The sequence below is a fragment of the Babylonia areolata genome, chromosome 21 (genome assembly GCF_041734735.1).
Source record: "Babylonia areolata isolate BAREFJ2019XMU chromosome 21, ASM4173473v1, whole genome shotgun sequence".
In the NCBI taxonomy this organism is placed as follows: domain Eukaryota; kingdom Metazoa; phylum Mollusca; class Gastropoda; order Neogastropoda; family Buccinidae; genus Babylonia; species Babylonia areolata.
Window position 1 is genome coordinate 48385634 of NC_134896.1, and position 26150 is coordinate 48411783.

The window sequence follows — 26150 nt, forward strand, 5'->3', positions numbered from 1 at the left end:
AGTATCTATTTATTCATTTATTTATTCATGTATTCTGTCTGAGTGAGCGCTGTTAGAAAAACAGCAACTACCTTGACCAAAGTCCTTACTTGTCGGTAAAAGAAATGGAGAAAAAAAGAAATTTAAAAAAAGAAGCTTTCTCTTCTTTTATTAAAACGAGACGAAACTGCCAGGAGAGCATAATTATGGCCCTTCCCTTTTCACACATTTTTGCGTGTTCTTCCAAAACGGCGCAGACAACAAAATCGCCGGCACCAATGCAGCACATTCACTTCAATCAAACTGTGAGAGAGCACAGAGAGAGAAGGGAGAGGCCGGGGGGCGGGGGGGGATGCAGCAGGGTAAGGGGGAGGGGGGGGGGAGGATGGGAATACAGACGGCGCCAGACAGTAGGCAGACTCTAGAACGTCTGGCTACACAACTCGGCAGCCCGGAACAAGCCAGACGCATTGGCAGAGTGGAAAGCAAGACGCCTGCCAAGTGCAAGACAGTGAATTGCACAGGCTGTGGTGTGTGTGTGCGGTGGCAGGGGAAGGGGGGGGGATTGAGGCGCTGAGAACCCAGGCCCACACAAAATGTAAGTGGAAACACGGCTGGCCGCGTGTCTTGTGTTAAGTGTTGGCCTTGCGGAACTGTGACGAAGACAAGTTTTCAGTGAGTTGTTCATGGTGATTCAGTGATACGTCCCGGTCTCTCGTTCCGACTGCCTCTCCCTTCCCCCCACCCCCTCCCTCCGTCACTCCTTTGTATCGACTTGAGTCAGTGCTGGCTTGCCACGGACAGACCCGTTTCGTGTCAATCAATAATATTTCATCGATTTTTGTTTCCCTCACTCTCGCTTTCTCTTAACAACTGTTTCAGTTTTCTGTGTGTGGGTGGGTGTCTGTACAACAATAAACCCGCTGTCGATGCAAGCTGTTAATGAAAATCAAAGTGATGGCGCAGCGCTGAGAGCCAGCTAGTGATCCGTCGACACGCAGCTCCAGTTCATGACTGTGTCTGGAATCTCCGGGACAGGCTGGGGGAGTAGGTCACAGCATCCTTGCGGTCATCACAATGGAGCAGCAGCAGCAGCAGCACAGCAGCAACAGCAGGAGTCGCCAGTGTCTGCCTTCTCCAACACCCAGCTGGTTACTTTCCTCACCAACCTGGGCATCACGCGAGCAGGGCTGGACTCCGTCTGGGGTAGGCCTGTATTTCAACACTGTGCTCTTCGTTTCACATGATTGTCGTAGTGATGGTGATGATGGTGTTTGTTGTTACAAGATCGCCATTCAGTATCGTGAATGCGCTTGAAGCGTGTGTGTGTGTGTGTGTGGGGGGGGGGGGGGAGGCGGGGGGGCGGGGGGGGGGGAGAGAGGGGGGGAGGGGAAGGGAATGTGTGGTTTCATCTTGACAGCAGCCGCTAGATATTGAACATACATTTGATGTCAGTGTGACTGCTTTGTGCCATAACAATGTGGTTGTCTGAGTTTGTGCTTTCTTAATATGGTTAAGGGGAAAAAAAGTAAGCTGTGTCTGTTTTGAGGGGTTGTGGGGGCGGTGTGTGTGTGTGTGTGTGTGTGTGTGTGTGTATGTGTGTGTGTGTGTGTGTGTGATGACTGAGGAGGATGGGGGTGGGAAGAAGGTTGTCACTTTAATTAAATAAGTTTAGTAGTGTGACTTTATCGTTGTTTGTGGACAGGGTTTTGTTACAAACAAACTGATGACAGTGTGATGTGAATAGATGGATATCGCTTGAACATCTGTTGAAAATATTGATCATAATGATCTTGACTCACACTTATGGAAATAATTTCAACATCTGTGCTTTGCCCACAAAATGCCCATTGGAGAAATTTAGAGTCCGGGGCCAATTCATGCACAGATTTTTTTTTTTTACTTCTTGCCTCCAGTTATAGTGGTGGTCTGACTGCTAGTATTTTAGAGGAGACAAACTGAGGGACCCTATGCAGCATGCACTCACTGCGTGTAAAAGAACCCACAGCAAGAAGATAGTTGTCCCTGGGGAAATTCTGCATAATTCCAAGTTGATTACTGAATATTTACACTCGCACAAGGTGCAAGTACAAAGTGCATTGTGATGATACTGTCTCTTTAGGGAGAGTATCTTGAGGAATCTGTTTTGACAACAAAATAATTCTTCTTCTTCTTCTTCTTTTGCGTTCGTGGGCTGCAACTCCCACGTTCACTCGTATGCACACGAATGGGCTTTTTATGTGTATGACCATTTTTACCCCGCCATGAATAAAATAATTCAGCACAATATAATTGAAGACAATAATAATAAATATATTTGTTTAGAAATTAAATTGACAGAACTTACAGATGGTTTTAATTGATTGTTCTCAAGTTTTCTTACCTTTCCTTCTGACCTTGACTTATGGTCATAATTTTCAAGGGCATTTTCTTTCCTTTACGCTTTTGTAAACTTCGATTTAGATTTTTTTTTTTTTTTATTCAAATTTCTTTATAATTGTTATGACAAAATATAAAAAAAACAACTTTCATTAAAAAAAAAAATTTCTTTATCATCATCATCAGAAAAATGCTGCTCTGCAGTGTTTTGTGAATACTGAATAACAAAAAAAAAAAAAAAAAAAAAAAAAAAATCTAAAAGATAAGTTTTATTTGCTTATTGGGACCGAAAGAATGGAAAAAGTGTGACCAAAGTAAACTACCCCATCTTCTGCCTGCCTCAGTCACAACTGCAAATAACATGCACATTGAATAAGAGAATAAGAGATTTAAATGGAGATGGTTTAAACTGAATTAAATTTAAATTGAAGGAAGATTAATGGCAACATCTTCCAGTTGTGATAATTCAACACCATTCGGCGTGAAGGTAAAACTACAGGTATAGCATCTATATTTTTACATTTTTAAAACCGGAACAAAACTCTAACAATAATTCAGAAGAAAAATAATCATTTAGCTTTTCTGTTGACTTTAGAGTCTTAGTTGTTTAACAGCAGGAGCCATAGTTAAAGTGCTGATGATTACATACATATTCATTCCATGATCATATGATTTTTGACTGTGAGTTAAGGAAACTTTACCTGCCTGAAAGTGTGTCATCTATTGACACTGGGAATGTTGATTACAAAAACAACTACACTTTACATTAACACTTATTTCTGTTGTTGAATCAATGACTTCACTTTTATGAAATCCATTAAGTAACTTTCTTTAACTATATTATGTATTTTGAATACTGACCTTTGATTCCACGCTCCATATGTGGAGTGATGGCCAAGAGGTAACACGTCCGCCAAGGAAGCAAGAGAAACTGAGCACACTGGTTCGAATCACACCGGCAGTTGCCAGTATTTTCTCCTCCTCCTCCACTAGACCGTGAGTGGTGGTCTGGACGCTAGTCATTCGGATGAGATGATAAACCAAGATCCCATGTGCAGCATGCATTTAGCACACGTAAAAGAACCCATGGCAACAAAAGAGTTGTGTCTGTCAAAATTCTGTAGAAAAATCCACTTCAATAGGAAAACATATTAAATCGCAGGCAGATAAAAACAAAAGAAAAAATGGTGGCGCTGTCAGTGTAGCGACATGCTCTCCCTGGGGAGAGCAACCCGAATTTCACACAGAGAAATCTGTTGTGACAAAAATGAGTAATACAAATCTGTTTCCCCCACTCACCATACAAGCACACCCCATCCTCTCCTACCTTTTTTTGTGTGTGTGTGTGTGTGTGTCTATTTATTCTTAAATGATGACATTCAAATGTGAAAATTAATGCTCTGAGTAAATGTCTTCACCACTATGTGTGACAGGACATCAAACAAAATTCTTCCCTCTCTTCCATCAATGATTCTAGAGTGAGCCATGGAGAAAAAAAAAAAAAAAGTATTGGCATCAATACACCAACATAGCAAACCATTGTACTGAACTCAGAATCTAAGCCCTACCCTAACTGCAGGCTTTACAGTATTAATCAAATGATCATCACTACTCATTCAGTTGAACACTTCCATTTTCCACTTCTTTTTCTTTCTTTTTTTTTTTTAACTTCTGCAACTCTACCCTACACTCATCCTTTTGACATGCACAGCATTCAAGCCTCATATGTATTTAAATACACCAAGTATATTGCAAATATTACAAGTGATATGCTCCTAGAATTCAGACTTAAAATGCAGGGTTCAGTGTTAACCTTGTTGACAAAGCACCTCACTATGAAGCAAGAGTGCACGGTTCAGTTCCTGTTCAGACCTTATAATAATAATAATAATAACAAGAGAGGCAAGGCCTTCAAGACTCACTTGTGATAAATTAAGTCCCCTAGCATTAATTACAGAGTAATTTCCCTTTTTTAACTATCTGCACCAAAACGTTTGCAAAATAAATAAAAATTCCATGCTTAGTAAAAGAAGTTCCTGTTTGAACAAAAAATGATAATAATGACTGCTCTTGTTGTTGGGTCAGAATATCAGATCAAAGTGCCAAGTTTAGAGAATACAAAAAATATACATATAACAGTAAATGCAGTTTGCATATAATTAGGCTTCATTTTTTTGTGTGTGTGTGCCCATCCCAGAGGTGCAATATTGTTTTAAACAAGATGACTAGAAAGAACTGAATTTTACCTATTTTTATGCCTAATTTGGTGTCAACTGACAAAGTATTTGCAGAGAAAATGTCAATGTTAAAGTTTACCACGGGCACACAGACACACGGACACACACACACACACACACACACAGACAACCGAACACCGGGTTAAAACATAGACTCACTTTGTTTACACAAGTGAGTCAAAAATAATTTTACTTATATAGCACTGAATCTTGTGCAGAGACAAATCAAAGCGCTTTCGCACCAGTCATTCACACGCATGCATAATTAAAACTGGAGAAACACAAGACAAGGAAGAGACAGGGAAGGGAGGCTATTGGAAGAGGTGGGTTTTAAGGCAAGACTTGAAAGATCTGAGTGTCAAGACTTGATGAAGCGAAAGAGGAAGTTCATTCCAACTGCAAGGTCCATAGACAGAGAAAGAACTGCAGCTAACAGTCGAGTGTTTGAATTTGGATATGCGTAAACAGAGAGGATCCGAAGCCGATCGTAGTGAGCAAGATGGAGTGTAGAGGTGAAGGCAGCCACAGAGATAGGAAAGCGCAGATTTGTGAATACATTTATAACGTAAGAGTGCTGATCTTGTACTTTATTCTGTGTGAGACAGGGAGCCAGTGGAGATGTTGCAAAAGAGGAGTGATGTGCTCAGATCCTTTCTTTCTGAGGACAAGTTGGGCAGCAGATTTTTGTATGCGCTGAAGGGACTGAATGGATGAAGCAGGCAAACCAGACAATAGAGAGTTACAGTAGTCAAGGCGAGAGAGAATGAGAGAAACGACAAGCCTTGATGTTTATTCCAGCCTTCCTTTTGGAACTTGATTGGTGGACTAGGTGCTAGTCTTTCAGATGAGACAATAAATCAAGGCAGTGATCATAGTGCACATGTCAAAGAACTCACTGTAACAAGAGAGTTGCCCATGGCAAAATCCTTTTGGCAGAGTGAGATGCCCACTTTGATAAAAGTAAAGAAATATCCATGCAGACATGAAAAAAGAAAATAGGGGGCACTGAATTGTGGTGAAAACACTCTCCCTCAGGAGTGCAGCTCAAATTTCACTGAGATTTTTTTTTTCTGTCATGAGAAGTAGTGCTGCATTATGAAATATCATCGTTCAATTTTCCTTCTAATCAAATCATCAAAACTTTTTTTCATTTAAAAGATACATTTGTTTAAATATTATTTCCTCTTTATGTGTGTGTGTGTGTGTGTGTGCAGAAAAAGAAGTGACAGGCATGATGCTGTGCGAATTCTGCGAAGAGGACATAAAAGATGTCTTCACAGAGTTCAAGGACAGGTTTCGAATCCGGAAGCTTCTCCGTGACATTGCAGACAAGGTGCGCCATAAACCGGCCACCACTGCCCACCCCCATGAGCACAGTCAGCATCAGAAGGACATGTCGAGAAGTGGTGTTGATGATTCACCCGCACATAAGGTCTCGCTCAAAGTGGAAGTGGCGTCATCTGCTCTGCTCAATTTGGCGGCTTCTGACCACAAATTCAAAAGTGCATCAAGAAGCCAGTCTAACAGTGCTGATGACTGCCTGCCTTCAAATCCTGTTTACAGCCCACAGACATTTGAATCCTCTGAAGACAGCAGTGTGAAGGAAGAGAGAGGTTCCTTCACTGTGAAGCGGCAGCGTGTGGAGAGTGCGCCTTGCGCAAACAGGATTCCTGAGGCCCACACAAGCTCCTACACTGGCAGGCAGTCCACATCTCATTCGTCGGTGGACAGTTTTGTGTCTCGCCCTTCCATGTCGCTGTTCCTGAACAAACCAGATTTTCTGTCCTGCTTTATGAGCTCCCACCCTATGCTGAATGCCGGTTATTCACACAGTCAGGAACCCAGAAAGACAGCATGGCCGTCATCAGAAAGTGAAGAGCAGGCGCTGTGTCTGAAGAAGTCTCCCCAAAGAATCGTCTCCCCCCCAGAGACGAGAAGTGAGGCGGCCTCCCCAGCTACCCAGCCCTCCTCCACCACACCTGACTATGTGTATGGGCTAGACCCTTCCCACGTGGACCTGACCTCTGTCATGTCCATGGGCAGCCTGGCCTCGAAGTTCACTGCTCAGGACATCCTGTCCAAGAAGGGCCAGCGGTCGAGGCCCAACAGTGCGCAGAAGCTGGGCTCCATTTTGATCCGCAGTGCCTGCCCAGCAAGCCAACCTGTGGTCCTCCCCGCCCCACCTCCGCAACATATCCCAGCCCCAAAAGCAACAGTTCCTCAACACCATTTACCAAGTCGCTCCCCACATTCGTGAGTACGAACACCTCCTGTGGCAGCGGCTGAGCGAGACTCTGCAGAACCGACGCAAATATCTCCTGGACAAAAAGCTGGGTAAACGAGGTCTTTCCAGTTCTGGCCCGTCTTCCGCAGCATCGTCCTCATCGATTAACGACCTGCCGGACATTTCGGAGTGGCAGGTTACTTCCATGCAGAGTCACCTGAGTAATCTGAAAGAAGACGGTCATGAGGATGTCAACATTCTGAAAGAAGTTGTGGCCTCGGATGGCTGTCTGGATGCCAAGCATATCAAAACAGAGCCTGTGTCATAAACGGGAAAGTTTTAGTTTATATTAACAGTACAGTCTTAGTTTATATGAGCAGTATATTCTTCTTAAATAAACAACATAAGCTTAATTAACAAAGGAAAATATTTTGTGTTATTTGTTAATATCATAACACTAAATTCCTCAAGCTGAATTGACTGGCTTAAACCAAGTAATAAGTTTTTGTTTTACTTTAGAACACAAGGTGTGTCAATACAGATTCTGTTGTGAGAAATGAGACTGAGGGAAAACATTTGCTGCAACAACCCTCTTGTTCATTTACATGAACAGGGGTTTGTGCATGTTTGTTTTTAGGTATAATTCTAAAGTTGTCACTTATCAGAGTTTTTACAGGAGACAAATCCTGAGTGTGCGCTGTGTGCTTGTGTCTCTGTGAATGTATGAGTGAGTGCTTGTAAGAAGTGCGAGTTCATAGCCGTACTCTTGGTAACTCCACAGTTCTCAAAGGTCTGCCATATTTTGGAAGACAGATTCTAGCAAAGCAGCATGAATATTATTTGTTTCTCCTTCAAGGAAACTGAGATAAGTTTTTAAAAGGTCTAAAGAAGACAAATGACCACTAGTCAAATATGTTTTGAAGTGAAAAATTTGTGTTTTGACCAGTACCATGAGTATGTGTTGTGTGCAGCCCGCAGTGATCACAAAGTGAAAGCGTTTGGGTCAGTGAGTTTGTTGATACTTCGTGGGTATATTATCATACACCCAAGGCTAGTCAAAGAATAATACATTACAGTTTGAAGCTTTTTGAAAGTTCAAGTTACTGGGTTAGGTGCTTATCACTTTCTTCATGGTTATAACAGTGAAAATAATCACAACTGCTGATTAGTAACTCCCTTCAAAACCATTGACAGACAGTGGATAACTATACATTTGCTTTTCAAATGGTTACCCCATACAAATTTATACAAGAACTGCTGATTGGTGACTGTTTCCTTTGTCTTTGCTTTGCCTTTTTTTAAATTGTAATTTCTGACAGACTGCTGAATGCTATATTTAACCAACTGGTAGTTGACAACATCAATAAAAAAAAAAAATAACATGTTGGTACTCCACAGAATGTTCATCATCAAAAGTTGCTTGTATTTATTCACTTTGTTCAGTTATTTCAGGACACCTGACACCAAACTGCTGATCTAATTGCTTTGAAACCATTTATGGCCGCTTGAATACACATTAGCGTAAATGGTTGGTTGGGTTTGCAAAAATCAACCAGTTCTACTCATTATGTTAAATGCTGTAATATTCACCCGTCATAACTGATTTACTGGGGAAAAGGTACAATGTATCCAGGCTAGTGATGGAAAGTAAATGGAAGAATGAATAGTCTAGTTTGCATGAAGTCACTCACCAAAGAGTGTTTTTTTCAGACTGAATTAACTGTGAATACTGAAGGTTTTTTGTATGTTAACATGCGGATTATTCCCCTTTTTTGTTTTGTTTTGGTATAAACAAAAAGTGAGCAGGAAAGGAAGAAAAACTCATATACCACAGAGTATGTAGCAATAATTCTAAGAGGACATACATGTTAATTCTTTGCATAAACCAACAAAAGAAAGGGGGGGAACGTTAATAATCACTCCATTTTTGTTTTTTGTTGTTTTTTCAATGACGTAGATTTAATTTTTCTTTTCTTCAACAATGATATACAGTGCCATATATATACATACATTGATTTCATGCAATATGCAGACAAAGAGACATTCTGGTGAGAAGGCAGTGGTAGCGTTTATACAACACTGCACATAATATGTGACGAAATCTGCCTGTTACATTTGGTACAACTGCAGTTTCACACAATGTTAATTTTAATGACAACTGATGAGCAAGACACAGTTGCGTTATGGACGTACAGATGGGAGTATTAAAAGAAAAGCAAATGGTTGAGTTGCTTAAAGTGGTTGCGTGTATTCTGTGATTGAGCATGTGTGTATACATATTTTTAATCAAGTGTGAACGAGACAAAATGAAACAGTGACTGTACATTAAAAAAATTTAAAAACCAGATCAGACAAAAGTAACAGTGATAGAAAATACATTAAAAGAAAGGAAAATGGACAACAGCCATTCGTATGCCAAAACATAACATAACCACATGCGCATGCACTGCAACAAAGCTCAACAAAAAGTAAGACAAAGGAAAGCTCAACAAAAAGTGAGACAAGGGATATCAGGATATACTACAGTATCAGACTAAAAGGTCTTCCTTCCTACTGATTCTCACAATCCTAGCACAAGCTTACATCATAAGGCTGGGGATTCTCTATTCCCAGGGTTAGCCATCCCATATACAGAAATTTTTATTATTTTTTTTAAAAAAGTTTTCCTGATATTCATACCACACCATACCAAGACATTTTGTACAGTTTTTGTCACAAGGCATCTCACCTCACTCCATGTTCAACCCATTTTCCCCAACATCAGGAACATTTTTTTTTTTTCATGTATAAAACAATATGCAAAGAAAAAAAGGATAAGAAATACACACACTTATTTCTTCTCTAAATAAACTCATTTCAAGCGTACTCAAGCTAAGACTGGGATTGGGAAAGCAGTACTGAATGCGTATCAACTGAATAGAACGACAAGAGCAGACTTCTCGCAATTTTTCTTTTTAAGATAAGAAAGGTTAAATGAAAAATGAAACAGGCTCACATTTAAGTAACCCCCCCCCCACACACACACACACACACACACCACACAAAAAAACCCACTGTACCTTCGGAGCAAATCTTGTCATCAACCCAAAACATTTAAAATGATGAGAAAAAAGACAGGACTTTATTAGTCTCTTGTCAAGCTCATGATTTAAGTAAGGCATACAAAATACTGCTTAATTATAACGAGAAGGCACAATTTTTACAAAATTATTATAAAAAAAAAAAAACCTTTTTTCCTTATATATATATATATATATATATATAACACAAAGTTGAAAACCAACACCTATTTTGTTAAACAAAAAAATAAAAATCTGAATTTTCACTGCCACCCGGCAGCTTGGTCACAAACTACACTTGTAACAGGTGACGTAATGCTATTTTTTTACGTCATCTGTCTGACCTTACATGTCGTCTTCTACTACATAACGTAAAGCCATCATGTTCTAAATATTCCTTCAATTTTCTATGTACACATCACTCTCTTTCACTCTCACTCTCTCTCTCTGTATCTCAGTGATTGTGTGTAACCACCACCACGACAAACCAGACTGGGAACTCCACAAATTAAGAGTTCACAATGAAAACCCATGGATATATACACATGACTGGCCTTCAAGAGAGTGTCAAAGAACAGGAGCACATGCTGACTCAATCTTACGTCATTCTCTCACTTAACGTGGCAGTGACACTAAAATTTTTTGCCTCCCTGAACAGGCATTCCAAAATCAAGTCCAGTGTCGCGCACACCATTGTCATTCAGTCTCCAGATCATACATGTATACATGAGACAATCAAATGTCACAACAACACACTTTCCTTTGTGTCTAGAATAAGTGTGTGTGTGTGTTTGTGTGTGTGTGTGTGTGTGTGTGTGTGTGTCACAAGAAACTTTCCTCTGTCTCTAGAATATGTGTGTGTGTGTGTGTGTGTAGGCACGTGATCAGGATGTAATAGCCCATTTCAGCATGGAGCTGCAACCCAAGGAAAAGCACATTACTCACTCCACCCAGGAATGAATGGGTGGGGACCTGACTTTAGTCGGGTAAGGTTAAAATGGCAGAACGAGCCCCTCTGCCTACTTTGCTGAACCCTACACACAGTGGACATGAATTCACTGCCTCAATGGTCGTACAAGGCAAAGGGACCATGAAACTTAACATATATATAGATATATATATTTATGTCAATATAATCACATGACAGACAAATCTATGTTTCTGGTCTTTTACTCTATTTCTTTCTCTCTAAAACAATGAGTGACAATTTTTCGAAAGAATCATACAAACTTATCAGGGATACACAAATCTTTGTTGGATCATGTGACAATAATCTGACTTCACTGTCCAAGGTTTTACCAACTTAAAATGTACGTCCCATTTGATTTGGAAAATTTTTTTTTTTCCATTATCAGTTCAAAAGATATGTGTGTGAAGGTATATTGGCTTCCAAAGTCTATTTCACAAAGAAGCATATTTGCATATTATATTTTCATGATCATTTATGTATTTAATACACAAAGTATTTCTAATGATTGTATAAATATTTATGCTAATCTTTGTTCTGTGCTTGTACAGGCAGTTTTGCTGAAGATCTGCACCTGTCTAATTCATTTTTAAAAGCACATTCTCTATTTACTTTATTGTTTTACTTGGTTCTGGTCTTACTACTGGGTTAGTACCAGTACATACTGCGAACTTTGCCACAACATAAGACAAAAAAAAAGATAGATTATGCTTATGTTTGTAATCAAACTGTTCCAACCTGGAAAGCAGAGCCTTATATTTTGAAACAGAATGAAATGACAGCGTTGTTGTGGAAAATCATATTACCACAGCCCTAACATGCAATAATCACCGAAGATTTTTCAACTTGAAAAGTTATGCACATTCTGTATGGAAAGCAAATCATCTGAAATGAGATACAATTCGAAAAGACAGAGCCAAAGGATGCAGTGCACACATCTGTCAATCAAAATTCTTTTGTCCAACAATCAACTGAAAGTGAAATAACAGCAGTCAGCAGTCAATGTAACTGACAAATCTTCATGCATCAAAGGATATAATTCAGTGAACAAGCTACAACAGTCATCAGGAAATACAAAATACTATATGTTTTCTTCCCACGTTCAACATGTGGAGTGATGGCCCAGAGATAAGGTGTCCACCTAGGAAGCGAGAGAATCTGAGCGTGCTGGTTTGGATCATAGCTCAGCCGCCGATATTTTCTCCCCTTCCACAAGACATTGAGTGGTGGTCTGGACGCTAGTCATTCGGATGAGGTGATAAACCTAGGTCCCGTGTGCAGCATGCACTTAGCGCATGTAAAAGAACCCACAGCAACAAAAGGGTTGTTTCCTGGCAAAATTATGTAGAAAAATCCACTTCGATAGGAATAACAAATAAAACTGCACACAGGAAAAATTTTTTTTAAATGGGTGGCGCTATAGTATAGCAACACGCTCTCCCTGGGGAGAACAGCCCGAATTTCACACAGAGAAATCTGTTGTGATAAAAAGAAATACAAATACAAACAGAACAAATACAATATGCTCTCATTTTGCCGTTCTTCCTCCCCTCCCCTCTCAGCTTGCTTTCAGTGCCATTTTGGAAAAAAAAAAAGAAGAGTGTTTCCCCATGTTTATTTTTACCCATTATCTTGTTAAACATATCAGGAAAAAAATCATGCAAATTAGTTCCAGTAGTGTCCATTTAAAAGTTCTACATCCTAATTTGTGTGGCAGCACGTCTACAAAGCTATAACTTGTAGTTGCCATAAAGCTACAATTTGTATAAGGACACAAAAGGTTCATAACTCAGATTTTTTTTTATAAAGTTCACCAGTATGCAAGGACCATAAATAAACATGTGAATCTAATACATTTATTGAGACCCATGATTTATATGCCTGTTTTTGTTACCTTTGATTTGCAATAGATAATTTTTATACATATGAGTGCATCTCTACACTCCAGCATAATCATGCAATAGCTTCTTAAAATCATAGATTTTAAATGTACAATAATTTGGACCTATGCTTAATTAATACACAAATATATTTACCACCTCGGATACACATGTAAGGACCAGTGCAGGTCAGACAAGTGCTCATGCACCAAGACATTTTAAAAAGACTACAAGGTAACAGACAAGACATAAGTTCTTTGGCCTTAGTTTATATCTTATCCCTTGGGTTGCTTTGTTTGCCACACGTCAGGGAAAACGGCTCACAAAATGTTACTCTCAAATGGAACAGCTTCTCCGGCTACAGCAAGAAGTTTGGTCAATTTCCCTGAAGCTTTGTAAATTTACCATAGTTTACAGTGATGTTTTTGTCGTTTTGGTTTTTTTTATCCCAAAGTTCCTGCATTATCCCTTCTTTTGCACAAAATGAAAAGTTTCAGATGATGAAAATGAAAAGGATGAGCAAGATTAAAATCAACAAAGAATAATCCACATAACAAACGTATAAAATAAAAAAGAAAGAAAGAAAAAAACACACAAAATAAAAAAACATCCTTAAATCTGACATGAAGGATAAAACACGCACAATATCACAGCCTTTGGCTTATAAAATGATACACACAATCAAAGAGATACATACATTATTACATACCATGAGCAGAATACTATCTGTGCCAGAAGCAGGACAGTTCACATACATGTACAATTTCAGTCTTGTTTAACAAGGTTCAAGTCATCAGATCCCTCACTTGCCTTGTCTAATCTTCCCACCCCAACACCACTAGCTGCAGTACATCAGCAGTATACATTTATCATTTACATACTTTTGATCTCAAAAACTAGAAAACCTCTGCATCAGACACTACTTTTTGTAAAGCTCTTGGTTTAGCATGACTGCAAGCCAAGAATCTCCACTTAATCCAATTGTAAAACAGCCAAGTATCCGCATTTAATCTGATAATTAAAACAGCCAAGCATTGCACTTAATCTGACAATAACAGTGAGGCATCTCTGTTTAACCAAGCAAAGTAAACGGCAGTAAACGAGATAAAAAAAAAAAAAAAAAAGGATAATGTTGAAAAACTTTGAAGGCAGGAGAGTAACCACATTTCATCGGTCAGGGAATAACTATTCCGTTTGATTGTTTGTTAGTTTTTACAATGTCATTGTGTAGTAATATGAAATGTGTGTTTTCTTTTTCTTCATTTTGTTTTCTTCTTTATATCATTATTATTACTATTATTATCATCATTGTCACAGTTCTAGTACCTAAAATTGCCAGATTTTTTTTTTCACGTTCAGGAAGCCAAATAATCCCAAAAAGACAAACTTGTGATTTAAGGTTAACACAGCACCCTGAAATAATTTGTGTGGTTGGAAGATGCTGCCAGTTTTGATAGTTTTCATACTATTGGCCTGCCTGAAAGATATGTTAGTGATATTTTTTCATGACTGGTGGAGGTGCTCCACATCATCTATGCATTAATACAATGAGACAGTCTCATAAAAAAAAAATGTAGACTAAAACTGAATGTGTTTGCAAATTACGTAAGTAAAATTTTCTTTATTTCAACACCACTGTGAACGGCAACCTGAGTTGTATGAGAAATATGAGCAATTCTGAAAGACTATAGGATCAAATCCCCTTTATATCTTCATCATTGTTTTAAGTCAGATCAGCAAAATATCCAATGATGTAAAATTTGGTAAGTGTGTATGTTTGTTTGCATTTATCATATTTTATGTCAAATAAAATCCTATCTTCATCCATTAATTCTGCACACATTAAAAAATAACAACAAGACTTCTGCACTCTCCTCAATACCCTCACCCAAGACTACACACTAAAGTAAAAAACAAAACAAAAAAGCACAAAAAAAGCTTTACAAGTTCTACCCTGTCCTGAAAACCCTCACCCACTTTCAAATGCTCAAAGGCTGCACAGTAGTAAAGTCTCTGGCCAGCATGCCACTCAGTCTGGGCATCTTAGCGCTGGTAGGATTGTCGTCGAATGCTCTAGAGTCCAACCTCCTTTTGCCTCGACACAGATCACACACATGGTGGCAACCGTTGTCCACCAAGGGGGTGTGACCATACAGCACCTTGGCTGTCTGAGAATCTCTGTTGGCGACCTCAATCTCCACGGCCTTGTTCAGGTGGCCTGCACGCTGGCGGTCTTTGGACGCCATCTGGAACCAAGCAGTGACAGGAGGTGTGGTAACCATAAAAGGTAACGGTTAACCATACACATCTGAAGTGTCTTAATTTGTTATCTACTGCCTGTTTTGAGAATGCATGTCATCGCCAGACTAACCCCTGGTTAGTCTGTATCTCTGTTATCAAGATTTCTTTTTTCTGTATCTTTGTTGCATGGGCTTTTGGGGTTTTGTTTGTTTGTTTGTTTGTTTTAATTTAACCCATTATGTGCCAAGCATTTTTACTGGCTTGGGCTTTCTGTTTGCCAGACGGTTTTTGGTTGCAGATGGTTTTTGGTTGCAGAGAGTAATAATCAACAAAAAATTCTAGCATGCAAACAACTGCAAGAGTGTATACATAACCCATACTTATCTGAAAGGAAAATGAACAGACTATGAATTTCTGATAGCATGAACTTTAATCAATTCTTTCATTTCTATTTTTTGAACCATTACTTCCCCTTGTTCCCAGATTTCTATGACTAGCAAGTTTCCTTCATTCCTGGATTTACAGAAGAGAAATAATGTACAAACAGGGCACTTAGTTCAGAGACTTACGGCAACACAGCTCGTGTTAAACAGAATGGAGATTGTCATATGCTCAGAGATGCCAACCCCTGTCAAGCGTTTGTAGGAACAATCAGGAAATTTGAGTGCTTTTAGTATTCATGCAGGCAGTGTGTTTCAGATTAAACTTTTAAAAATGTTTTACACTTTGTCAGAAAGGCTGTTACTTTGAAAATCAAATGAAAATCAGTGGTACTGGCAAGATGGCCAACTCACCTTTGTCACACGACAGAGATCGGCACTGGGGTGGTGCAGACGCTGGCAGTCAATGAAACTCATCACATCTTTTGAATCACTGATCAAGCTTTCCATGTCCATGTCCTGGGCTCTTGGCTTCACTTTCGACTGGAAATACATGCAAAAATACACACGTATAAAATAGTCTTATATGTCCATGTGGACACACATACACGTATATATGCCACATGGTGCATATGTGCAACTTTACAAAATTTTCAACCATTTCTGTACCCCACTGGTCAACCTCTTTTCCTTATTTTACAAAGTTAGCGCGTATCCTCCACTTCTGTCACTAAATTTCCACATTTCATGCTGGCAACAAACACTGACAGTGTATTTCAGATTTATTTTCTCTCTATATCTAATACATCAAACTGAACATGCCTTTTTCTAAGGCTACCGGTAACATCCATCCTTCACCCTTTCAGACCTTACCATGTAGGCTGCCTGGTGGTTAGAGAAATCAGTGACAGCACTGATGCACACACGAGGCAGTCGCTTCCTCTGTTTGGCCACTCTGACCACACAGTCATCCAGACGTGGCTGCAGCTCCTCGCTGATGTGAGCTGCTTTCTGCCTGTCCACTGGCTCATACTCTACACAGTCAACCACAACAACAACTTAAAAACAAGAGAGAGGCAAAGCCTTCAAGACTCACTTGTGATACACTTTAAAAAAAAAAAATCCAAGCTTTTTAAGTATTGAGTGTATTTTCAAAATGTAATGTTTAAGATGAGAAAGATCAGTTTAAAGCAAATTAAGTCCCCTAGCATTAATTACAGAGTAATTTCCCTTTTTTATTATCTGCACCAAAACGTTTGCAAAATAAATAAAACGTCCATACTCCATGCTTAGCAAAAGAAATTCCTGTTTGAACAAAAAATGAAAATGATGACTGCTCTCGTTGTTGGGTCAGAATATCAGATCAAAGTGCCAAGTTTAGAGAATACAAAAAATATAAATATAACAGTAAATGCAGTTTGCATATAATTTGGCTTCATTTTTTAATTTTTTGTGCCCATCCCAGAGGTGCAATATTGTTTTAAACAAGATGACTGGAAAGAACTTAATTTTTCCTATTTTTATGCCTAATTTGGTGTCAACTGACAAAGTATTTGCAGAGAAAATGTCAATGTTAAAGTTTACCACAGACACACACACACAGACAACCGAACACCGGGTTAAAACATAGACTCACTTTGTTTACACAAGTGAGTCAAAAAACAACAGAGGAAAACACAAATATGAGCACACAAAAAATCATATATACACAAAAAGAACAAAACTAAAATTATTAATTCAGACTCAGAATGTTCATTTCAACTTGACTCTTCTTTCTTCATCTACTTAAATCCTTTCCTCATCTATTTATCCAGGTTGCATATGTGTGACAGTCAGTACTGTGCAGTGTGTTCTTGATTCATTTTTATGACATTATGATTATCATCATGTGCATTCAAACAATCATGGATTTTGTTTTTTGCTCCTTTTATTAGGCTGCCAGGAATCCCACCATGAATTCATACTCTGAGTCTTTGAATATATCCAAGGCAATTCAAAATAGTCAACATTAATATGGGAAAAAAAAGCAAAACTATATCAATAATATACTTCAAAGAAAACCCAGTTACCTGGATTAGTCACAGTGGTAATGTTTCACATGTTCAGCCACTGAGATCAAGTGCTAAGGATATTGCACGTGTGCATTGGAAATTTAAATCATGCACAAGTCAATAACGTGACAATTTCATCATCCAAATGTGTATTTCATCAACAAAATTATATCATAAAAAAGAGGATAAATATAAAATATAATTATAAATATATACATTTATGTAACACACACACACACACACATATATATATAATATGTGTGAGACACACATATACATTACATATCCTTTGTTATCATAATCATAAAAAATATGTATGTATAAAGATATATATATATAAATCTTCTTCTTTATTGGTGGGCTCAAGTGGGGTTTTACATGTATGACCATTTTTACCCAGTTATGTAGACAGCCATACCCCATTTTCGGAGTGTGCATACTGGGTATTTTCATACTACATATTGGGTACACATATTATAAATTACAAATAAAATTACTTTTCATGACAAATTACCTGGTGTTGTGTTGGCTTCTTCATGTTCGACACCAGTTTCACCATTCACTAAGATGTTCTGTTGAGACACCTTTTCAAATACCTGAAAAAATTTTTTTTAAATAAAAAGTCAAATACACAACATTTAGATCTTAAGACATCAATTTCAGGATCAACTGTGCAGCTATTACACTGTGCATTCAACTACCTTGCACTGTGTTCTTTGGAACTGATGAATGACAATACTCGTCAACAGTATTTTAAATAAATATCACTATGTTACATATGTAAGTATTTTATAATTTGTTTAATTTTAATTCAACCATTTGCCTTGTAGTAGTTCTCTCCATCTTTCATTTTTGCTGTAACTTATATATTTAAATGTACTGACCGACTTGTTCAATTCAATTTCATTTTTGAGTTAAAGTTTTGTCATGATGTTCACCTCATCACGGAATGAGTAGTATTCACAAGGCATGAACACTCCACCAGTCACACAGAGGAGAGGAGAGGAAGAAATATGGATATTGTCAGCCAAACCTGTAAAATTTACTCATGGTTTACTACTTACATTCTCATTGCCATGGGTTCTTTTCCAGTGTGATAAGTGTGTACTGCACATGGGACCTACTGTTTATCATCTCATCCGTACAACTAGACACTCAGTTCGATTTTCCAGTCAAACATGGGAGAAAGGGCAAGAGCGGGATTTGAACCCAGACACTCATGAACTCTGTATTGGCAGAGCAGTATCTTAACCATTCTGCCACTTTTCTCTTTTAAATGGAAACTGAAGGTACTGGTAAAAATAGTTGATGAACAGTTGACAACGGTTGGACATCATTTTTCATGAGTCAAACAGAGTGACTGGGATTTGTTGAACCACCAGATTTGTGATATGTTCATTCTTTTTCTAATGAGTTTTTTGTGGGAGGTGGAGGGGGTGGGGTTATACAAATTTTATTTGACAGATTTTCTTTCCTTTGAACTGAAACTAATGAAAAGGGCATACACGAAAGAGTTTGGCAGTGTTAAAAGTGTTAGTGACATGACCAATATTCAACTTTGGTTGATTTTACATTAAAAAAAATTCAATTCAAGTTCCACTCAGTACTTAAAGAACTCAGTTGGATTTAAAGGTTATCATTCATTAATCAAAACTATTGCAAAACACCTGTTCTTAACTCACTCGCTGCCATTGTCCGCATATGCGGACATCGTCGGAGAAAGCGTTGGATGCCAATGTCCGCATATGCGGACTTGGATTTTAAAAAGTCATGCTGTCGGAGTGACGCGTCGGATGCGAAAATCAAAAGCAGATGTGATATCTTACGTCACCTCTGGTCAGCTTTTCATTCACACACGCTGCGTGTGTGTCGCGATAAGCTCAACCGCAGTTGATAACATAGCGTGCCCCCTGTCAGCTTTGTAAGTTGTTTGACAAGATGGCGTCACGGCGAAGTGTTCGACACGGTCGGAGAGGTGAAATGTTACTCAGCGTCGAAGATGCTTTGGAAATGATCCAAACTGAAGGCTCTGATGTCGAAGGAGATAATGTTGATTCTTCGGACAGTGAATTTGAACCAGATCCCGATGAACTAGAAATAGATTCGGCCGCTGAAGAGAGTGTTTACAATGGAGAGGAAAGTGAGGAACATGTGCCAGCAGATGAGACACAGACGACAAAACCACTGAGGAAACGGACGATTTTGCAAGTGTTTTCACCAGTGATTGGACTGACAATTTTTTCCTTTTTCCCTCTTGCACATCCCTTCACTGGCATACCAGGTTTGTCAGCTGACTGGCCAGTCAACACCCAGCTGGTTCAGTTTTTTTCTTTGTTTTTTGATTTTCATTATGTAGAGACAATTTTTTTTTTTTGTATGTGTGAATTTCAACTTTCTTCACCACCTGTTCATACTTCATTGCATGCACTAGGTCTTCAGTTCCTCAAATAGTGTTAGAATGTGATGTGGAACATGTTGGTGTACATTTCTGATGGGTGCAAAAATGCTCAAAAATACACAAAACATGGATACCGCGATCAACATCAAGATGGTGAGTAAATACTTTGATTTTTTGCACACATATGGAACAACATTCCTTGCATACATATACTAAATATCAATTGTCTGGGTGTTTATTTGTTTTTTTTACAATTTTTTTCCCCATCCTATACAAACCCTGGGTTTTCAGGGATTGGCAAGGGCAAAAACTCGTGGCATGGAGTGAGTTAATCTCTGAGAGAGAGAGAGAGAGAGAGAGAGAGAGAGAGAGAGAGAGAGGACAAGACAAAATTCTTATAACTTATAAGTTAATATAAATTTATTTCATAGATAATACACATTAATAGACAAGCACTGGTATGTTTTGTTGTTTTTTTGTTTTTTTTTTTACATCCAGTCCCCGCCCTGAATTGGATCTAGACTACACAATACTAAATAAAAATCAAATTCAAAGCATGGTGTTAATAGAAAATACACACACACACTCACACACACACACACGCACACACACTGATACAGGCACAAGCATCGCAAGTCGATGTTGGTCGTGTAACGGAAAGAAGAAGCAGCAGCATGGTGTTAGTAAACTAAAATGTATGGGGAAAAAAATAAACAGTGAAACACATACAACACACCACTAACCAGAATGGAGGCTAGGTGGGTGGGGGCTGGGGTGTGGGGGGTGTGAAGGGTGTGGGAGGTTCTCTCAACCCTACACAAGTGACAAACAGTATCAATAAAATGAGTAGTTTAGTACTGTTTACATAACATATTGTGGCATCAGGTGGGAAAGATTATGTTTTTGGAAAGTGGTTGACAAAGGTGTCGTCTAATTGCTTCCCCGAAGAGAGAAAGAGAGAGAGGGGGGGGGAGAGAGAGAGAGAGGCAAGACAAAATAAATTATTTTCGATAAAAATATTTATCATATAACATTATAAGCACTGGTGTGCTTTTTACATCCAGTCCCTGCCATGAACAGGGTATACACAACACGATACTAGACCGTCATAAACGTGGTAATAACTAAATAAGATACATAGAAAAAAAAACAATTAAAGCACGCACGCACGCACGCACACACACACAGACACACAGAGATGAGAGAAACAGAGCAAGCGAGAGAGAAAGAGAGTACCTCTTTGAATCTTTTAATGTATCGACTCCGCTCTTCTGGTGTTCTCGTTCCATCCTTTTGTAAAGTTGTGTCAAGACTGTCATACAAGGTTTTGTTTATAAAAGTCACAGCATTTCTGCTTCTACAAGCTATTTTATTCGAATTATCAGACGTTTCCGCCATTTTGAAATTTGGCGGTGCCTCCAGCGCATGCGCATTGTTGGCACTGACAGTGTGGCTATTTGGGATGCAGCCGTGCTTTTCGTCACCAACCTGAAACACCACTTTCTGTCACGGCCATGTTCAACCATAGACACTAATATCTCAGGGGAATTCTAGTGTCTATGATTCAACTTACCCCGTTCTTTATCGCAATTGTTTTGTTTCATAATAATAATAGGAACAGAAGACATGGGCAAACAGTTTGAATCATAGCCGACACCATAGACGACACCATGCCAGTTCGCTCTAGCAAGAGGCCGTGTTCTGAAAGCACTGAACATACACCCAAACGGACATATACGCCAAAGCTGCACCTTCCTACTGTTGGCAATCCTATTCTCAAGAGATGTCCATAGCAACCCTGGCCATCACCCCGGCAAAAAATACCTTCCCTTGTAGACTGTGTGAGGGAAATGTCTCCTGGACGGACGCAGGGGTAGCCTGTGACGGACTCGGGACTGCCGTGCAACATTTGGAACCATAAGTCATGCATTGAGCTTTGTCAGTACAGCTGACTATGACTTATAAGCCCGTTCCAGCATTCAGTGGATTTGCCACAAATGTGACAGTATTAACTGTAATCAGTTCATCATGTTCACTTTCCCGGCGCAGCTGAGCATCAGTCTTGCTGCCGTGCAGTCCGGGACTGTACAAACTTTTACTCAGTCAGTCACCCTTAGCTTAGTGGATCACGGGGAAGATAGCATTGACTCTTTCACTTTACCCCATCACAGATTTAGTCCACTTAAAGTAAGCAGCCTTAAAGGCTACACAACCGAAATCAAGGCCAGTGAAACCGATCCCTTAATCCGCCGAGTCACTGAGGCCTCGTCATGTCAAGAAAGGCCGAATAACACAACTGAGTCGGTCCGCTGGAGTCACTCACGGTACTCAGAACCCAACAGAATATTCACCCCAAAGAGAAAACGATAGTACCAGGGACTCCGGGCCAAACCAAAATCTACGTATCTTAAACATTAACCGCTGCCAAAGCATAGGCAAAAAGCCGAGAGCAGAACCAGTGCCGGATTGATCAGTGGCATTGATCAAGTTAAGTATGTCACGGAGTCAAACCGGCAGACGTCCGTCATATTCGGAACAGAATCACTGATGGTTACAGCCAACTGGTCGTGCTGTTCACTGATTCAAGTCATGAGGTCTTTCCTGATGCATAGACACTAATGATCTCTATTCTAGTGTCCGTACGGTATGCCCGATGACTGAGTGTGATTACGCAGCACAAACTCTTCAGAAAATGGCAGAACAAAAGACACCAACACGCTACAGGGAAGGAGAGAAAGCCAACGTGCTTGACCTGGTTCTCACAAACAGAGAAGACATGATCAATGAGATCAGAGTAGAGGCAGGACTTGGCCCGAAAAGCGACCATTTCTCACTTGTCATTAGTCTCTCATGTACATGCGGGAACCCACCCAAAGTGACACGCTTCAACTACAAGAAAACCGATGTTGATGTACTGAAAGAGGAACTGGGAAAAATCGACTGGATAGAGAAACTGAGGGACCTGCAACCAGATGCAGCTTGGAAAAACATTAAAGAGCACGTTAACGCTGCTATCTCTAAGTCAACTCCAAAGACCAGAACCAGTTGTAGAAGAGGAAAGAACTGGATGGATCAGGGTACACTGGCGTCAGTCAGAAAGAAGCACAAACTCTTCAGAAAATGGCAGAACACAAGAGATGGCAAGGACTATGATAAGTACATAAAAGCGAGGAATCAGTCAAGGAAGGCCTGCAGAAAGGCGCAGAGAAAATTGGAAGCACAGGTGGCATCAGTAGCGAAAACCAATCCAAAAGCATTCTGGAATTATGTCAAAGGAAAAACCAAAACAAGGACTGGAATAGTGGACCCCAAGAAAGAAGATGGTTCAAAGACAAAGACAGATAGTGAAAAGGCAGAATTGCTGAACCAGTTTTTCAAGAGTGTCTTTATAGTTGAGGACACAGGCCCACTCCCAGACCCACCAGACTACAGTTTCACAGAAGCCTTGGAAGATTTTGAAGTCACTGAGGAAGTTGTACGGAAGCATTTAGTCAACCTACATACAGACAAGGCAGCAGGACCCGATGGATTGACACCATTGATACTCGCCAAAGCAGCTGATCAGTTGGTGAAGCCTCTGGCCCATCTCTTTAGATTGACACTGGACAGCGGAACAATCCCGGAAGACTGGAGGAAAGCCTACGTCACACCTATATTCAAGAAGGGGAGCAGAATGGTGCCCAGCAACTATAGACCGGTCAGCCTAACCTGTATAACCTGCAAGGTTATGGAGAAGATCGTGCGCGACCACGTTATGAAACACCTGCTGAAGAACTCCTTGATCGCTGAAGAACAACATGGCTTTGTACCTGGACGATCATGTGTTACCCAGCTGTTAGAGGTCATGGATATCTGGACGAGCATTGTAGATGATGGAGGCAGTGTGGATGTGGTGTACACTGACTTTCAGAAGGCATTCGACACAGTGCCCCATCGTAGACTTCTGTTAAAGGTCGCAGCCCATGGTGTCACGGGGAAAGTGCTGGGATGGATCAAGGACTTTCTGACCAACAGGAAGCAGCATGTTATAGTCAACGGTACGCAGTCTCAGGAAGCTAGTGTGAGCAGTGGCATCCCCCAGGGGAGCATGCTCGGGCCAGTCTTGTTCGTTGTTTTCATCAACGACCTCCCAGCCAGAGTAAAGAGCACAGTAAAAATGTTTGCGGATGACACCAAAGTGTTCAACAGAAGTGACACAGAGACGGGACCAAAAGATCTTCAGGACGACCTTGACCAACTTCAGCACTGGTCTGACACGTGGCTGCTTAAGTTCCATCCACAGAAATGTAGCGTAATGAAACTGGGGGGGCAGAAGTCAGAGGCAACATACTACATGACGAGCAAAAATGAAGAGGACAACAGTAAAAGGGTGACATTGAAAGAGACTGCAAGCGAAAAGGACCTGGGAGTGCTCATTGATGACAAACTGAGTTTCAAAGAGCATGTTGCGCAGTTGACATCTAAAGCAAACAGAATGGTTGGACTTATAAGGCGATCATTTGATTTCCTGACTGAGACAACTTTTGTTCAGTTGTACAAGAGCATCGTCCGACCACTGTTGGAATATGGCCACTGTGTCTGGCAACCGTTTCACAAAACGCTATGTAGTGACATCGAGGATGTCCAGAGGCGAGCAACAAAACTCCTGGGCTCACTGAAAGAGAAGCCTTACCCCGAGAGACTGAGACTGCTGGGGCTGCCTAGTCTGGAACACCGGAGGCTGCGAGGGGACATGATAGAAGTATTTAAATACCTTCATGGTCATTATGATGCACAGAGGCCAGTGTTCCAGTCGTCACTCAGTGGAAACCTCAGAGGCAACACTTTAAAGCTCCAGAAACAACGCTTTCGCCTTGATGTCAGGGGGAACTATTCAGTTCTCTAATAGAGTAGTGACACAGTGGAACGGTCTCCCAGACTCCGTGGTCCTGGCGCCGTCAGTCAACGCCTTCAAGAGCCGCCTAGATAAACACTGGAGGGGCCTACCTGGTCTGTACAACCCATCTTGTCAGAGCAACTGATTTGGTCTAGCCGCGCTCGCCACGCATGCAACCAATTCAGTGATAGTTCTTTTAGGATCACGAACAGGCCTCGGGAGAGGCCTAAACCGTTGTCAGTCAAGTCAAGTCAAGTCAACCGTAAAGATCGAGGCTCGCGGGGCTCGGGGGAGGAGAGTGTCATTCATCCTTGTACACAAACACCTCGCGTCAACCGTTGCCGAGTTACATGAAATGGACGCAGACTGCGAAACGGCCGGGGCATCCAAACCGACGGCGGACAGACACTACTTGGAAATTATTTTTGATATAAAAGGAAATTTTACCCGGCTCAGTCGTTGCTGAAGACCACTTAGCCAAACAAGAGAACAACGCAACACATGTAAACGCAGTGCACGAAGGAAAGAAGCTGTAGTAACTGAAGATAGATGTGATAACTGTTTGCAGTGTACGGGGTCAAGAATTAAGGATGGATGTAACGAAGCAACTGTTTGACACTCTGGTCACCCTGATTCTCAGTAAGTTCCGGCGCCGCGGGCTGAAGTTGATTTCCACGACAAACTCCTCCACACCCTTCATGCTGTTTAACAGTGAACAATTTTTTGCCTTTCTCTCTACTGTACGAAATGCCCGTAAGAAAATAATTCAGTGAATTAGTGGCAGTGTCGGCAGGTGGAGCTTACGTGCACCGAAATGATTTTCAGTTAAAAAAAAAAAAAAAAAAAAAAAGAAGAGAAAATTTTAGTTATCATTTTTTTAATGATTTAATTCCAGGTTAAAGTAAAACGGATCTTACAGGCCTTAGGCCTTACTGACACGTTTTTATTAAGCGGGCTGTTATCGGACGGATGTGTAGCCTTTTTCCAGGGTTGTCACGTTTATGTGGGTGGGACTGCTGATTCTGCTCTGTGTGTGCGTGTGTGTGTGTGTTCTAGTGTGTATGTGTGTGTGTGCCGGCCGGGTGTGTGTGACTGGGTTCGTCCGTCCGTCTCTCTGTGTGTGTGTGTGTGTGTGTGTGTGTGTGTGTGCTGTTCATGATGCGAGGATAGTGATTGTTTCTTCGTGGCTGATTCTCTTTCTTGATGATGGTTGCTTTTTTTCTTTCTTTTTTCAGTTGTAACATGTAAATGATGAATTATGTCATGGAGCGCCATGAGTTGTTATTTGAATTTTCTTGGTTATTGTTAGATGTTCTTGTTACATGTAATGTGTGATGCGCCGTGAGCCTCTCTGTGAGGGAAGAGCGCTGTAGAAGAGCAATTCGATCATTATTATCATAACCATTGTTATTGCTGACGACTGCAGAGAAAACCAACAGCACTGATTCTGTCGACCGGAAAAACAAAAGAGGAAAGTAA

At 40.2% G+C, this 26150-nt stretch overlaps 2 protein-coding genes and 1 pseudogene across 3 annotated transcripts in view; 2 read left to right on the forward strand and 1 right to left on the reverse strand.

Moving 5' to 3' along the window:
* The first annotated feature begins 424 nt into the window (after nucleotides 1-424).
* On the forward strand, nucleotides 425-9046 carry LOC143295769 (uncharacterized; annotated as a pseudogene). Its single transcript, XR_013057075.1, has 2 exons — nucleotides 425-1185; nucleotides 5810-9046. The product of XR_013057075.1 is annotated as an uncharacterized LOC143295769 (transcript).
* A 1623-nt stretch (nucleotides 9047-10669) lies between these two features.
* Nucleotides 10670-21221, reverse strand: LOC143295770 (uncharacterized). The gene is made up of 5 exons (XM_076607389.1): nucleotides 21032-21221; nucleotides 17912-17993; nucleotides 16220-16380; nucleotides 15761-15889; nucleotides 10670-14971 (listed from the first exon to the last, which is right to left on the reverse strand). Exons 1-5 carry the CDS (start codon nucleotides 21191-21193, stop codon nucleotides 14705-14707), a joined length of 801 nt encoding a protein of 266 aa, XP_076463504.1. The 5' UTR covers nucleotides 21194-21221; the 3' UTR covers nucleotides 10670-14704.
* Nucleotides 21222-26139: 4918 nt separating this feature from the next.
* The window catches only part of LOC143296020 (deoxyribonuclease TATDN3-like), a 17280-nt gene continuing 17269 nt past the window's right edge, over nucleotides 26140-26150 (forward strand). The window contains exon 1 of the mRNA XM_076607760.1: nucleotides 26140-26150. This exon is cut by the window's right edge and continues 94 nt beyond it. The gene's annotated coding sequence lies outside the window, so the exon portion shown is untranslated.